Below are 16,820 nucleotides of genomic sequence, written 5' to 3'. Positions count from 1 at the left end.
ATAGCTAGTGTGTATGCTTTTTAAATATTATTTTTTTCATTCATCATCTTTCTAAAAAAACAAAATTACTAGTAATAACAAATATAGCCAGTTGCCGAATCAAGAATAAAAAAAGAAAAGTACATGTCATTTTGAGGAGTAAATAATGCTCTAACAAAAAATCTATCAAACAACAGTAGTTGTAGATATAACTAATAACAATTATTTAGTAAAAGCTTAGTGTAAATGGGACCATATTATATGATATTAATCTAATGCAAACCAAAAATATTATGGAAGAACAAAGCAATGTTCGTATCATCTATATATACTTTAGGGTGGTTCTCTTCACAATTACAACTATCAAATCAAAACCAACAAAGTTTGAGTTTAAATATATCATCTATATATACACATATATAACTCTTCATTTTCTTTTCTCTTATCTATGGCTCTTCACCAACTTTTCCCCACTTTTCCCATAAGTCCTTTCGTCGAACGGGTCTCATTTAATTTTGATCGTTTATGCATGCACGTGCCTTGCACCTTTAAAGTAATTGGTGTTGCAACAATGTGTAGTAAGACTGTAATACGACGATCGGGAAATTACCAACCTTCTATTTGGAAACACGAGTTTATCCAATCATTGAGAAGTGAATTTGCGGTATGTGAATGATGAAAGTCAATCTTTAAATTGGTTGTTTGGTACGTCTATTTAGAGTTTATTCGATAACAATGGTTTTGCTTTTAGATTTTTGTTTTCAAAGTGACATTCGATTCCTCGTATTTTTCAAAAAGAGGATTTTGAAAACTTTTTGTTTAGAGTTTTCAAACAAGAATTTAATACACTAAATTTGATTTTGAAAATAATTGGAAATTTACATGGATGTATGTTTTGTGTTTAGGAAGAAATATATATGAGACGATTCAATCAATTGAAGGGAGAAATAAGAGTCATCATGAACACAATAATTGACGATCCTTTAAAACAACTCGAGCTCATTGATATGTTACAACGACTTGGAATCTCATACCATTTTGAGAATGAGATTAAGAACGTGTTGAAAACGATATACGATAAGAGCTATGAACAGGAGCATTGGAAAAACAATAATCTCTATGCAACATCACTTGAATTTAGACTTCTAAGGCAACATGGATTCAATCTTTCCCAAGGTATTAATGTATAATTCTTTCTTAAACACTTGCTATGTCTTTTTAATGCATGCATACAAATATTAATTTCTCTCATTCTTTCAAGACAAGCTTTCTTTTTGGATTCTACCTAGAAAGTTGAATCCTATCTGTAAGTTTATATCCTAATGAAAATGTCAATTTCACTTCTTATATCGAATCCATTGAATATAAAAATTTATATACATGAAAGTTTCATATATATATTACTAGGGTCATGTGGCATGAGTTACAAAATGTATATAGACATCTTTAATATTTAATATATATTTGTATTTTTAATGTCAGATGTTTTCAATAATTTCTACTCGAGTGAGACGAAAAGTTTCAACACACAAATGTATCAGGATTTAAATGGAATGTTATTTTTGTACGAAGCCTCATTCTTGAGTATAGAAGGGGAGAATATTTTAGAGACCGCAAAACATTTTACAGTGGAATATTTAGAAAAATACATGAAGTCAAGCAAGGATGAAAATGAAGTAGCGATTGTTAGACATGCATTGGAGCTTCCCTTACATTGGAGAATGCCAAGATTGGATACAAGATGGTTCATTGATATCTACGAGAGAAAAGTGGATATGAATCCTATTCTTCTTGAATTTGCTAAACTTGATTTCAATAGGGTGCAATCTATCCACCAACAGGATCTGAAATATACATCAAGGTAACACTATTTATATATAAACATATATCTAGAACATTATTTTCAAAATTTATTTATATCAGTACCATATCAATTCCTTACACTATATATATATATGTTTCTTGTTGTTTGGGTCAAACCTCATCCTTTATAGACAATAATCCCAAAGGACGAATCAATGAATTATATATCAATCTCCTTCAAATATTAGCTAGAGTAACATCAAATTCAACCATAAATTAATCTAAATGACAAATAGAAGACGAGACCCTATCTCGTAAAGATCACGAGGTCAACTCATCTTTCGGAACATGAGATAATCCTCAAATGCCCTCGAAGACTTATGCCTCTTTTAAGTTCATCATTATGGGTTCAAATTTTATGTTCTTGGACAAAATATTCATTTTGGCCTTGTGAACTCTTATACCAAAACACAAAAACAAAATATTCCATTTTAAAATAATAAAACAATAATAAGAGAAGTAATTCATGTATTGTATATAAATTTTAAAACACTCTCAATCATCTTTGTATCAATATAGAGTGCGTTGATTTTTAATCTAAATGGAAATTCTATGCTCAAATAAATTAGACCATTCGTTGGAATATCTTGAATCTGTTATATAAAACTTTGATTGATCAAACACGTACAACACACTTGTTGCCCCCGAAACCTATTAAGAATTTATATTTAGATACTTAATTATTTATGGTTATTTATAATTACGATCCAAATTAAAGTTTAGAAAAACACATAAGCAGCCTATTTTGCTATTTCATTCAGATTTTGTAATCACCCTTCCTGCTAAAATTGTTCCTTCATGTGGAAAGGTATAACCTAAGATTAAGTTATCTCGAATAAATGTAAAAGAAAAGCTCTCCAAATTTTGAGCTATAACTAATCTTGTTTTTATTTTCTATAAATAGAAGGATTAGAGAGATCAACCTTGTATCAATTGCTAAAGTTTCTCTTAATAAAACCTAATGGTCCGAAGTAGAGTGGATGTAGGTTGTTTTATAACTAAACCACTTTAATATTCTTGTGTTTGATTGTTTCCATCTTCTCTTCTTCTATCTTCGTCTAAAAACTCTATTAAAACCATTAAATAGAATAGACTAAAGAGAGATCAAGCTTAGCTTGAGTGTTTCTGTGAAATTTTTTGTCCAACGAAGCAAAGTTATATAAAATGTAAAAAGAAAGGGAAAAAATAGATAAAAAGGTAAACACCCTACACGTGTAAAGTAATACTTTCTCTGTGCTTAAATGTATCTAACAGACGGTTAGTGAACTACACAAATTTATACGTCAATTCTCTTTCTTTTTACATTTTTCTTTATTTCTTATTTTGTGAATTTAGTAATATCAATAATGCTTTTACAAACTTAACATGATTTATTGCATATGAATATATAGTTGGTGGAAAAGCAGTGGACTAGGGGAAAAATTGAGCTTTGCAAGAAATAGATTGATGGAGAATTTCTTATGGACAGTCGGTTTTGGATATGAACCTCAATTCTCATATTATAGAAGAATGGCCACAAAAATCAATGTGTTCATAACAACAATTGATGATGTATATGATGTCTATGGCACATTAGATGAACTCCAACTCTTTACCGACGCAATCGAGAGGTAAGTTATTAACTATATCACTCCCAAAAATTTGGGTCTACAATCATGTTTGTGTAACTCGACTGCATTTAGAAAAAATGTTTTACATGACATTTTTTAAAATTTTCTTTATGCATGAAAAGGAGGAGGGTCTTCTACCACGTAAGAAAAACTCCTAAACATTAGTTTATAAGTTTAACTTTCTAAAAGAATTCATACCCATCTTCTAATTAAATACTAAAATTAATTCCAATTTAAAATTTATATACTATAATACATTGATCTTTAAGTTTAAAATTTATCCAACACTTCTTCACTTTATGTTTTTTTTACAAAACAAATTATGAAAAATATCATTTAAATACGTAGTAACCAATTTTATTTCCTAAGAGACTTCCACTACTATTTGGTTCCCTAATAGTTAAAAGGTTTATTACTCGATTATTCGTGTCAACTCATATTTTCACCTCGTTAGTCGTGTCAACTTTCTAAATTATTACCGACTCAACTCAATAGATATAATATATATCACTAATGCATTTTAGAAGTGTTGGAATCTAAATTTCACTGTGTATACCATTTTTCTTTTTATTATACTATATCTCTACTCATATGGGTGAAGTTGCTATGTTTGCTTCTATTTTTTTTTAGTATAATTACTAAGCTAGTTCAACTAAGTATTTTTCTAAAACAAGTTCTAGAAATATTGTTCAAATATATAGTACTTTTTAGGTTTCAAATTTTTGCATGCATGAAATATTTATTTTTCAAATTTAAAAATTGAATCTATTTAATATATTATGATTCTATTGAAAATTGTGGTTCTAGGTGGGATGTTGCTGCAATGGATGAGCTTCCTGACTACATGAAAATATGTTTTCTTGCTCTTCACAATTCTATAAATGAGATGGCTTTTGATGTACTAAGAGACCAAGGAATTAACGTCATCCAATACCTTAAGAAAGGGGTATAAAGTTTAAATGAAATCAATGATAAAATTGCTAAAAATATTTACAAACATATAGCAAAATCTTACCGTCTATCAAGAGCATTCATTGATGTGATCTATTAGTAATAGATAAATAGTACTCTAACAAAACCTATTAACGTCTATCACTAACAGACAAGACAGTGGTATTTTGCTATATTTACAACAAAATTTGATTTATTTGTACTAAAGTTAATTTGTACTATTAAACAATTTTTTTTTGTTATAATTTGAAGAAAATTAGAATATAGTCTCTATCATTTTATAGCTTAATAAAATTACCTCATCAATAATTTCTATAGTTTAATAGAACTCTAAACTCTAATACCTCTATCGTAGGTACTATGACCATTTTTATTTGATTGTAGATACTAAATTTTAATTACAACTAGAGGGAATAAGTTTATGATTTAAAAACTTTTTTTACTTTAAATTTGATTTAACATCATCAAAATCATTGTCTAATTCACTTTTTTTTTTTCCTTTCACAGTGGGTAGATTTGTGCAAAACTTATATGGTGGAGGCAACATGGTACCACAATGGCTATAAACCAACATTGAAAGAATATCTAGATAATGCATGGACTTCAATATCAGGACCAGTTATATTAGTTCATGCGTATGTTTTTGTCACATCTCCAACCTTGAAGGATATGGAAAACTTGAAACACTACGTTGATTTGATTCGTTATTCATCGACAATTTTACGACTTGCTGATGATCTAGGAACATCATCGGTACATGAACTATTTAGTCTTGAATCTTAACATAAAACTTTAACTCATTTGTTATTTCATCATTATTTGACTAACCTAGTGTTTAACTTCATTTAGGATGAATTAAAAAGAGGTGATGTTCCAAAATCAATACAATGTTATATGAACGACACGGGAGCTTCAGAGAGTAATGCTCGTAAATATATTAAGCATTTGATTGATGAGACGTGGAAGAAGATAAATAAGATTGAAGTAGAGAATTCTATTATCCCTCAAGTGTTTGTGGATAGAGCTAAGAATCTCGCTAGAATGGCTCAATGTATGTATCAATATGGGGATGGACATGGCACAGCGCATGAAGAAACAAAAGATCGTGTAATGTCTCTTCTTATTCAACCAATTTCTGTTCTTTGATAGGGTGAATAATTTTGCTAAGGTTATTATTTACATAATACCAAAATCATTAATATTATTCTAGGTGAATTTGGAAATGTTAATTTATGGAAAACGAATTGTGACTTCAAACTTTTTAGCATAATTGCAAAAATCTGCATATGTGTGACATAATAATGTATATCTTCTTGTGGTTGGAAAACTAAACTTTAATAAAATTATCTTTCATAAGACCTTAAGCATTGTTTGTAAGCCAAAATCAATAAGATCATGTGAGGTTCTCTACCTGTTTTTATATCGTCTTCCTCAAGTATGGAACTGTAAAACAATGGGTTGATCCTCACTATTAGATGAAGAATCAAAGGCTTAAAAAAGCATAATATATAATAGGGGTCAAATCATATCAATACTAATGCACCGAATTCCATTTGAACTTTGCAGTTAAGCGTGCTTCAACAAGAGTAATACTATGTTAGGTGACTTGGAAAGTTTACATGTTCATCACCCTTAGAACAACACGAAGATATTTGCAAAAATTAAATATTCTAGATGACAACTTAACAAAAGTCTCTCAAATAAATCCATATATGAAATTTAATCTTTTTTTTTTAAAAAAAAGATACGATAGATTGGTAGGGGCACTAGAACATCTTTACTAGATGGATACACCCTCTTAGCGCCCTCGTCATTCTCGCTTCATAAATAATAGGAGTTCAGTACAAGGAGCAAGAATACAAAATAGGCTAGAGAGAAGTCCATGAGACTCGAAAGCCCGAAAAAAGTGTTAAAAGGAGAGCGACTAGTAGGTTAACATTTCCAAAGAAAGTATATAAAACAAAATATTCTTGGTGAATACAAAATAGGTTAACATTATTATTTTCCCTTTTCGAATCTCTACTAGCAGTGTAGTTTTCTACTTGTTTTGGGCTTTGATTTGCATATATACTTGCAAAGGGAAACAAAATTTTGAATGTTGAAAGATTGATTTATCAAAGCTCCAACTTTTTCCTAGATACCTTTAGTAAAAGGACAGGTGATGAAAAGATGGTTCATTTCTTCTTCATCAGATTTACATAGCATGCACCAAGAAGGTTTTAAATTCCACATCGAATGTTTTCTCTACAAAATTTCAGACGTGCTGATACATTTATGGAGAAGAGACCAAATGAAAAATTTACATTTTTTAGAATTGTAGATCATTTCCAAAGATGCTGATATATCACAGATTCAATGTTGTTCGATTCCCCTTGAGGCCTGTCAAGAAAGGCATCTTTTACCGAGGCAATAGTGAAGCTCCTATTTGTATTTAAGTTCCACATACGATAGTAGAATCGTGTGGGTTGAGGGAGCTTTCATCTCCTCCTAGAGTCGAATTTTTACACACTTCTCATATGACTTCCAGAAAATAAATCTCATTCCATTGTTTCAGCATTCCACATATCTTTTATAGAATTTCATCGGTCTAGCTTTTGTAGAACAAACTTTGAGTGTCACAATCAACTTTTATAATATAACTCTTGTAACTTTCTTATTTGTGTTCGAATTCACGCCTTTATATATTTAAAAAAAATTAAATATGAGAATTCGAAAACTTAAAACGACTAATTGATAATAAATCAATGGCTTTAATTTTCATAACACCATGGCTTTAACATTATCACTTTATTAAAACATTTCAATCTCTCTCAGAAACATTTTTTTTTATTTTTCCAGTAAAGTTTAATTTTATATTAAAATAATCAACTAATTTTAGATGATTGATCGGTGGTGATAGCAAATTGATGTATGTACTGTTTATTTTATTTTATTTTTGAAATGTAAGTCATCAAAAGACAACATAATCATAAGAAATAACCTTATGGGGATTGACAACATGAAAAGCCAATCAAAACAAAAATGAATCCATCTAAAAGAATCACTTGACAATAAGGCAAATTTTTGGCCAAAGAATAGGCCACACCATCACATTTAATGTGGGAGGGGCATACGTGAACTCCCTAGCATTTAAACGACTAATAAAAGCAGCCACAAAAGAACGTATCGGACTGAAAACACGCTTCCACAGTAATAAAATCCCTTGCAGTATTCCAAATCACACAATCCAAACCCAATCCCGATCTGAACGAAAAACAAGTAGCAAATATATCCACATTCATTTTTAAAATACCCATCTCTAGTGGACACCTCCTACTCGGCCTCAACACCTACAGAATCTAAGCTTTGCCTCTAAACCACACCACAATACAAGAATTCTTGTCTTTAGAGAACGTAGGAAAACGTAGACAGTTCTTATGAAAAATGTGGGTAAAGCTTTTACTGATATATATATATATATTTTTTTTGCGTGACCGAAACACCGTCATTTTTTCCTTAGCCCATGTTTTTGACGTTGTGTCGGCAGAAATGTCCACACAAATTAAAATCATGAGTAGCAAAGATATTTCTAGCCACAAAAAAACGTCGACAAAAATGTATTTTTGCCACGATCATCATCTTGTCGTCAAAAATAAACTTGATGTCCACGTTTGTTTGGTGGACAAAAACGGTTTCTTCCAACAAAAAGATTTTTATCGACAAAAACAAAATTTCTTCCTACACCAAGGAGAACGTCGCAAAACTTTCTAATTGCTAACATATTTCTAGCCATACAAAAACGTGGCAAAAATAATTTTAATTTTTTTCACATTTATTATTAATATTGTATGCTTCAAAATAAAATTTCAAATATAGAATGAATATTTTATCTATAACAAAATATATTGAACACCGCCAACAAAAATTTAAAAATGAAAATATTTTCAACAATGAATATTTTGTCAAAATATGACAATCCATAATTCAATATACTTTGTCAAAATATGACAAACAATCATTCTATAGTGTACCAAGGTTCATGAGCTATATTAAATTTCATTTTGACATACCAAAATGAACAAAAAAAAATATTATATACACAACAAATAGTTAACTCAGTGAGAAAAAGTCTTCATTTTTCGCTCTTTCAAATTATATAAACCCGAAAAAGGTACACTAAAATGAATAAGTCTCATTTTAATGTGAAGGTTCGACATGCATAACCTAAGTTACGCAAATAACTTCAACGTTTACATGTCTAATTTAGGGTGCAGCCCAAAATACCCAACAATGTTTACAAGTCTAAAATTTTAATTACAAGACATTTTCACAAAAACATTATTTCAAGTAAAATAAAAAAATCACAGTACGTGCAAACTATATGCTAAAAAAAATTTCAATAAAAACATATTTCTCACGTTAAGATTAACAAAAGAGAAAATTGAAACATATTAATGGAGGATAATCTTATGTAGGGATAAACACAAAAGGTAGTCCTGTTCCTCTAGTCTCAATTTATATATTGTTGGTAAAAAAAATAACATATTTATATGCTATATGCTAAGATTTAAAACGCATATGATTCCTTTAATGCATATTCCATTCAGTTCCACATAAAATAAGGTGAAACCATAACCATTTCAATTACGTGGTATAGGTCTGGATAAGTGATTCTTCAGATGTGTAGACTTCACTTCCTCTGTTATTAAAGAAAGAAAGAAACATCAGTCTAAACACTCATTTGGAGAAGAGACAAAACACTGCAGAATTTCCTATACCTGAAGTGAAAGCAAATATGTTAAATAAGACAAAATCTTGATCAAGTGCAAGTCTCATTCTTTTTCTTTTGGCTTCAAAAACAAAACAAAAGGGTAATTTAGGGTAACTATGTAAAGCTAAATCTATCTACTGTCCCTCCCGGACACACTTACACTCAAACTATTTTTAATCCTCTTGTTTTCACCTTATAACATATATACATATTTTTCAATTCAAACCACTCATTTCTTCAATCAAATTGATTACAGTGTGTCTAATTTTAAACGGCTAAATTATTGTATAAGTGTCTTAAATAATAATATGTATATTTTGGCGTCAAACTAAGCTTTAGTGCCACTATCTGATGTAAGGTACTGCTTGAGTTTCTTATATTCTCCCTTCTAAGACAATTTGAATTTATTTTTATGTAATCTTTTGTTCAATTTTGTTCTTGAATGTGATTTTGTTATATGTTTGGACACATGAAAAATATTACATTACAAGAAATGTAAGCTTTGCCTATGAACCACACCCGCCTACCTGATCCCACACCATTGACTGAATGCCATAATCGAAAAAGAAAAGCCATCCACACTCTCCCTCCAAACTGATGGCCGACAAGCTCAGAAAGGTAACCAAGGAGCCAAGAGACTTTACAATCAATAGGAACAGTGGACTAATAAGTGTTAATTATCTTGTTTCCATCCTCCCAAATTGTCCAACAAATCAAGCCAAGGAGAGTAAAAGGAGTCTTTTTTCCAAAACTCACACTGCCTTCACAAACACATGGCACGTCCATATAAATAAATAAGAAATAAAAATTGGAAAAATCAACCACATAAAAGTACACAAACAATAGAGATGAAAGTTATGATTGAGTTATTATATACAGTGGACAACTCTCTTAAAACAATGAATGAATTGTTTGCCGACATCTTACACAATAATAATCGACCGATCAAATATCTATTAATGATAACTTTATCACACTAATAGAATAACTTTATCACACTAATAGATGAGAGCTAAAACAAAATGTTGATATTTTAAATCTGATTGTTATATTTAAAAACTCACAAGTATTTAAATTAAAGGTGGACGCTTTTTTAACTAGAAACGAATTAAAATTTAACAAATTTAAATGTACTAAAAATAATATATATTTTTTTGGCCTCTTTCTTTTTTAGTTTATTATCTCACGACCAATGAAATGAGAGATCAATGGAAGCTAGATTTTGGCATTTAAAAAGTACTCCATTAATCCATTATTACCCTATCTATTATTTCAACTTTTTTTTATATATTTTTAAATGGAGAATATAATCCACCCCATCAACATTGATCTTATATTTTATTATTTGCCCTAAGATCTTGAAGAATCTATACATACTTTTCGAACATATCTTTTTCTAGATAATATTTCCATTTTTAAACATGTCTGTGACATGAGAGATTTTAAAAGTATATATATATATCATAACCATTCATTATCTTGGTAAAAGAAATACATTTGTCAATCATTCGTGGACGAAAGGTAAATTTCTTGTACAATAAAACATGTTAAATAGAGGTTTATTTTTAATGTCTATTATCAAGTGACACTTTATAACTAGCTCATTTGTTGTCTATGTATCTCAATTTGATACATAGTTAGTGTCAATTGAATTCATCACCAATTTGTCATTTTCTCTTTAAATAGGGGTCTTTGGTGAGTTTGTACCGACACATATTCACTAAAATTCCAAATAAATTAAAGTTAGCGGAGAGAATTTCTTTCTTTTAATTTTTTAAATTTTATTTTCTTTATTATAATATTACATTTTTTGATAGTCGTGTTTTTTTTTTCTGGTTTCTTTACTATTTTATGTAATGTGGAAAATAAAAAGGTTCATCCCACTTGTAATTCTTTTTATTTTCAATGTATTGTTGTGCCACACCTTTATTCTTTATGTCCTACCCAGATAAGTAATTGCAAACAAAAAATGAGAACTATACAACATTTATTCTTATATGATGTGTGTTAATTCTGATTGGGAATGTGTAACTATTAATATGGTCAATAGTTTTAGGACTACTAATTAAGATAGTGATATACTTCTTTAAAAACGACAAATCTAAGTTTATTAGGAACAAATTTCATAGGGGATAAACTGTTAGCAAAATTTCTGAATCCCACCACCACACACCATCCATATCCACCAACTGTTTTTGAATTCCAAGATTACAATTTGTAGGAAGAATCTCATGAAAAGATTTCCCCATGAAAGTTTTTCTTCAGCAGGAAGAGAGGAGAACCCCAAACCTGTTTCCACCACAAATCATGATAATTCCCAAGCCTGTTTCCACCACAAATGATGATAATTCCCAATTGAAGAAGAGGCATAATCCATAAGTTTAATAAGACTTATTGTAGACACTACTGTTAGTGAGACACCCATTTCTTTTGTAATGTCAAGTACACCCACCGACAGATTTAGTATAGGTTTATGGGAGTCGTGCTTCCCTCAACTTTATCGTATTTATATAAATAAAATCAATTAATATTTAATATTTGTAGGTAGTTTAGTGGTAATTATATTTGTTAGCCTCCTTCCAACTAGAGTTATTCGTCACTGCGATACACTCCTAATCGTGAGAGTGGTTTCATAGGAACACCTCTAGCCGTACGAGTCACCCCAGTACATAGAAACATAATACAGTTGGGGAACATAATCCAGTTGGGGTAAAAAGCTTAACAGCCAAAGTTAACAAGAGGCTTGCGACTGGGAGGTGATGGAAGCTTTGCGACAGCGTTTGAGTGGGACAGTGAATAGAGGCGCGGTGGACGTTGATGGAGAAGACGATGGTGAGCAGCTGGACAACGATGAAGAAGGGCAGCTGCCAACGATGAAGATCGGTGAAGAGGTGGGCGACCCTAGGGTTTTGGTGAGCGAGGAGAAGAGCCTTTTCACACCCAGGACCTTTGTCTTTTTTAAAAAAATAATAATGCTTTTTTTCTATTATTATTATTATTATTATTATATTTCTCTTTTCCTTCTCATTTCCAACAAATAAATCCAATTTTTCTATTTAATTCTCCTATCACTTGAAATCTTTTCCTCTTTTTTATTTTCAAAATATAATTATATTTTATCTTTAATAATTATATTCTCACCAAAATCAATATTATTCAATTCAATAAATTGTTATACGAGGAATTTTTAAAAATGACAACTTTTTACAAAATATTTATAATTATAACTTATAACAAATTTTATATAATTATTGATATGTTACAGTGATAGAATCCAAAATTTTAAATTTTGCTATTGCTGATAAATATTTTAATTTATTTTGCTATTTTAAAGAAAATTCCTAATTATATACCTAACATAGGAGTTTTCTTAAAATCCACAGATTTAATTAAACCAATAACATCACACTTGAATCAATTTTTAACCTCATCAAATATTCCAAATCTTCTAATAATTAAATTTTCATTTAAAAAAATATTTAATTAACTTAGAAGATGAATTAATTCTCAATTAAATGAATTTAAAATAACGATCAGTAAATTAAATATAACTAAACAAAACATAAGATAATAAATTTTAAAATTATCTTAATTTTGGGAATGTTAAACCATAGCATGTTGTTCTTTATTGATCAATACTTTCATAGTAAAGACTTTTTCCATAAATCAACCCCTCATATGTTTTGAAGAAAAACAATTTCAAAATCCCAATTATTAAATTTTGAACAACCAAACAGTGTAATGACAAATTTACTCTTATTTTATATCTGTGACCACCGAAATATTAAAAAAAAAAATCATAGTTTTCTTATAAAATAATTATCATGTAGAACACGAGTTTTTTTAGTAAATTAATGTATATAAAAGCACTGAGACTTGCTTCACTTTGCTCAACAAAACTAACTAAATTCAAACATTAAAGTCATTGTGAGAGTTTTGTTTTCTGAATTAATGAATATGAGAATGAGTCTTCTTCAGCTTCCTCTTCTTTCCCCCATTTCTTGCTTTCCCTCCACACCAAACAATATTCCTATTTCTTATCCTAAGTTTTATGTTTTTTCCCAAATGGCTAAGTCGTCGAGTAATTATGTTCGGAACAGTTACGATAACTTTGTCGTTCGACGATCCACAAATTACCAACCTCCTATTTGGAAGTACGAGTTTGTTCAATCGTTGACGAGTGAATTCATGGTAATATGTTTATTTACATATGTTATTTTCCTCGTATGATTTGCTTCTACCATTCTTATATTCAATGTCTTAGAAAATAATTTCAAAAAAAAGAAGAGGAATGAACAACATGTTTGGATAGGTAATATGCAGATGAAAATTTAAAAACGACAGATTCAAATAAAACAAAGTTTGGTAGATTGAAAAAAAAAAAGTTATAAAAATAAGAGATCTTGAAAAAAAATAGTTGGAATATTGATACACGATCGTTTAAATTTGGGTCGTGTACGAAAGAATCTTGAAAAAAAATCGATTATGTAGTCAAATCTAAACAATCCTATAGTCAAATCTAAACAATTGAGTACCAAAGAATCTTAAAAAAAATCATGCCCAAATCCAAACAATCGTGTACCAAAAATCTTGAAAAAAAATAGTTTAGGTAATAAAAAAATAGTTTAGGTAATAAAAAAATAGTTTAGATTACCCAAATGATCATGTAACAAGAATTTTCAAAAATTTTGTTTAGATTTGGCTGCACAAATCTAAAAGATCGTGTAGTAAAATATTCTAGTCAAAACTAAACGATTGTGTACCAAATATATTACACGTGTGAGTGTGGTCAATTAATCGCGTGTTAATTGGACATTTTTGTATCTTTTTATTGTAGAGCCGTGAGTTATTTTTGTTTTCAAATTTGTTTTATACACGGTAAATACTTTTGTGATTTGTTATAAAAAATCTTTTTTTCTTTTTTTAATAGGAGCCACCCATCAACAATCATTTATTGATCTTATATATTACTATTTGCCGTATGATGATCTAATTGAAGAATCTATACATACTTTTGAAACATATCTTTTCCTAAATATACCATTTCCATTTTTAAACATGTTAGGGATTAATTTAAAATTAAAGTACATTTACATGTATATGCACATACATATATATATTATAACCATTATCGTCAATAATCATCACTACACTATGATATATATTACAAATATTATGATAATATGTATTAAATAGATGCTCGATCCTCTTTAGTGTTTATTGCCATGTGATAATTTATAACTAACCTATTTATTATTCAATATTCATTGTATGTACACCTACTTGTGATTTTGCCTATAAGTTAGAGGTGTTTTGTTAGTTTGGAACCGATACATACCTGCCAAAATTTCAAATAAATTGAGGTTGGTGGATGTAATTTTTTTCTTCAATTCTCTTAATTTAATTTATATTTATATTATTTATACATTTTATTTTATTTATTATAATATTATATATTTTTATATTCATTTATAATTATTTTAACACAAGATATTGTTTATTATTTTATGTAATGTTGAAAATAAAAAGGTTAATCCCACTCATAAATCTTTTTAATTTTTAATGTATGGTTGTGCCACACCTTTTGATCCCTTATGTTGTAGCCAGATAAGACTAATTGCAAACAAAAAAATGAGAACTATACAACATATATATATATATATATATATATATATATTGTTATATGATGTGTGTCAATTCTGATTGGAAATGTGTAATTATTGATATGGGAATAAATTTCATCATAGATAAAACTTCTATTAACAATAGACTATATCCAAAAAATATATATACCTATTCTCTTTGGGTTTGTAGACATGATAACTAATTGCAAACAAAAATGAAAACCATTTTGTATACCATTTATTACTAGAGATAGTGGTAAATATAATCATTAGATTTAAAATAATTAAGTATAATAACATTTTAAAAAGTTTGTAATTAAATATAGTAAAATTTGTCAAAATTTGTAATTAAATATAGTAAAATTTATAATTAAATATAGTAAAATTTGTCAAAATTTATTAATGATAAAAATCTATCACTGATAGACTATGTTGCAAATATTGATATATCATTAATAGATCATAAGAGTCTATCTGTGATATAGAAGTTTATTACTGAAAGCTTTGCTACATTTGAAATTTATTTAAAATGTTGCTATAATTAAGTATTATTATTTTTTAAAATTGCCACAAATTATAATTATTCATATTACTATGATGTGTGTTAATTGTACTTCAAAAAAAGAAAGAAATAAGTAGTGAAAGAGGTGATGATGATGATAATAGTTAATACTTTTAGGGTTAATAATTCGATATACAATAACATTTAAAAAAAATTATAAATATAATAAAATATATCGATAATAGATTCTATTGTTGATAGGTCTTTATCAACGATGTAGGTTTACAATGATGGGGTCTACCAAGATTCTATTGTTGATAGATCTTTACCAACGATGTAGGTTGACATTGATAGGGTCTATCAATGATAGACTTTGAGAGCTATATCTATTGTCATATACTCGGGATGACGTGGAGTGATTGACGTCCTTAAAAGGGGTTAGTTTTAAAAACAAAAAATGGTGTTGTCACCAAAATAAAATTTTAAATAAAAAATGGTTTGCGAAAAAAAAAACTAGAGCGGAGTTTAGGAGTCATTTGTGTATGAGAAATGTGTGTTTTTATTTTAAGAATACGACTTAGGTCAGTTAGGTGCTAAAAGGGTGTCTACTTAGAGGAAGGTGTTAGCACCCCATAACACCCGTTTAGAAAATGGTGGCCAAATATAATATATTGAATTGAAATAATTATTTAAATAGAATTCATTAAAAAAAAATAAGATTTTTTTCAATTGCCTATTTCATTGCTCATCATTTCAACATTTGAAGCAATGACCTCGTAAAATAAGTGACATACATTTCATTAATTAGACTATATTGAATAATAATTCTTTATCTTAAGAGAATAAGAAATTATTACAATATCTCAAAATTTATCATATGCTAGTATGTGAATAAATAATTCTTTTTATATCATTGATTAAATTCATTTTTTCTTGGATCAAATCTCGAACTCCCAATAAATAGATGTGAGTTATTAAAACAAAAAGTTGTTATGAAACTTTGGGGAGTATAGATTTAATTTTTAATTTTGAAAAACATAAAAAATATAATTTTAAAGCAAAAATTTCTAAACGGTTTTAAAAAAGAAATTTTAGAAAGATTTCAAAGCTGTGATTTAAGCTAAAATATTTTTAGAACTTACAACAATTTTAAGTAGAGCTTAAATAGAAAATAATACATAATATAACAAACAAAACCAAATATCCCACACAACAAATTAAGCAAATAACATGGTTGGATCAACAGACTCATACTTAGATATCTTCACTTCCTGGACACTCTCTTAACATCCTCATCATTTCAATACTACATGGAGTAGAAAGAGAACAAGAAGGATAGAGATAAGTTTGATAAAATGGATATAATTTAGTTTAGGCATATAATTCAATAATTATGATAATATTGATTTTTCTAACCTAACGTTCAAAGTTAATACAATTTTGAGAGTCTTGAAGTAGATTTATGTTATTTGGTAAGGTTCAATAAAGTAAGTTGAACTAACATATACTTGCTTTTAATTTCAGGTTGAAAGATGTTTAAA

General features: G+C 28.7%; 1 protein-coding gene across 1 annotated transcript; it reads left to right on the top strand.

Annotated features, from left to right (window-relative positions):
- Positions 1–508: 508 nt before the first annotated feature.
- Positions 509–5,549, top strand: LOC101208179 (terpene synthase 10). The gene is made up of 7 exons (XM_011651864.2): positions 509–643; positions 885–1,155; positions 1,462–1,840; positions 3,234–3,452; positions 4,260–4,398; positions 4,911–5,156; positions 5,253–5,549. Exons 1-7 carry the CDS (start codon positions 509–511, stop codon positions 5,547–5,549), a joined length of 1,686 nt encoding a protein of 561 aa, XP_011650166.1.
- Positions 5,550–16,820: the final 11,271 nt, after the last annotated feature.

Source organism: Cucumis sativus, chromosome 2 (genome assembly GCF_000004075.3).
Source record: "Cucumis sativus cultivar 9930 chromosome 2, Cucumber_9930_V3, whole genome shotgun sequence".
In the NCBI taxonomy this organism is placed as follows: Eukaryota; Viridiplantae; Streptophyta; class Magnoliopsida; order Cucurbitales; family Cucurbitaceae; genus Cucumis; species Cucumis sativus.
Note: the sequence above shows the minus strand (reverse complement) of the source record. Positions and strands in the feature narration are given on the sequence as shown.

Excerpts from the sequence above, each read along its gene's own strand:
- LOC101208179 (XM_011651864.2), top strand. The coding sequence starts at position 509 with ATGCACGTGCCTTGCACCTTTAAAGTAATTGGTGTTGCAACAATGTGT. Across the intron at positions 1,156-1,461 it reads TGGATTCAATCTTTCCCAAG|ATGTTTTCAATAATTTCTAC; the intron begins GTATTAATGTAT and ends TTTTAATGTCAG. Across the intron at positions 3,453-4,259 it reads TTTACCGACGCAATCGAGAG|GTGGGATGTTGCTGCAATGG; the intron begins GTAAGTTATTAA and ends TTGTGGTTCTAG.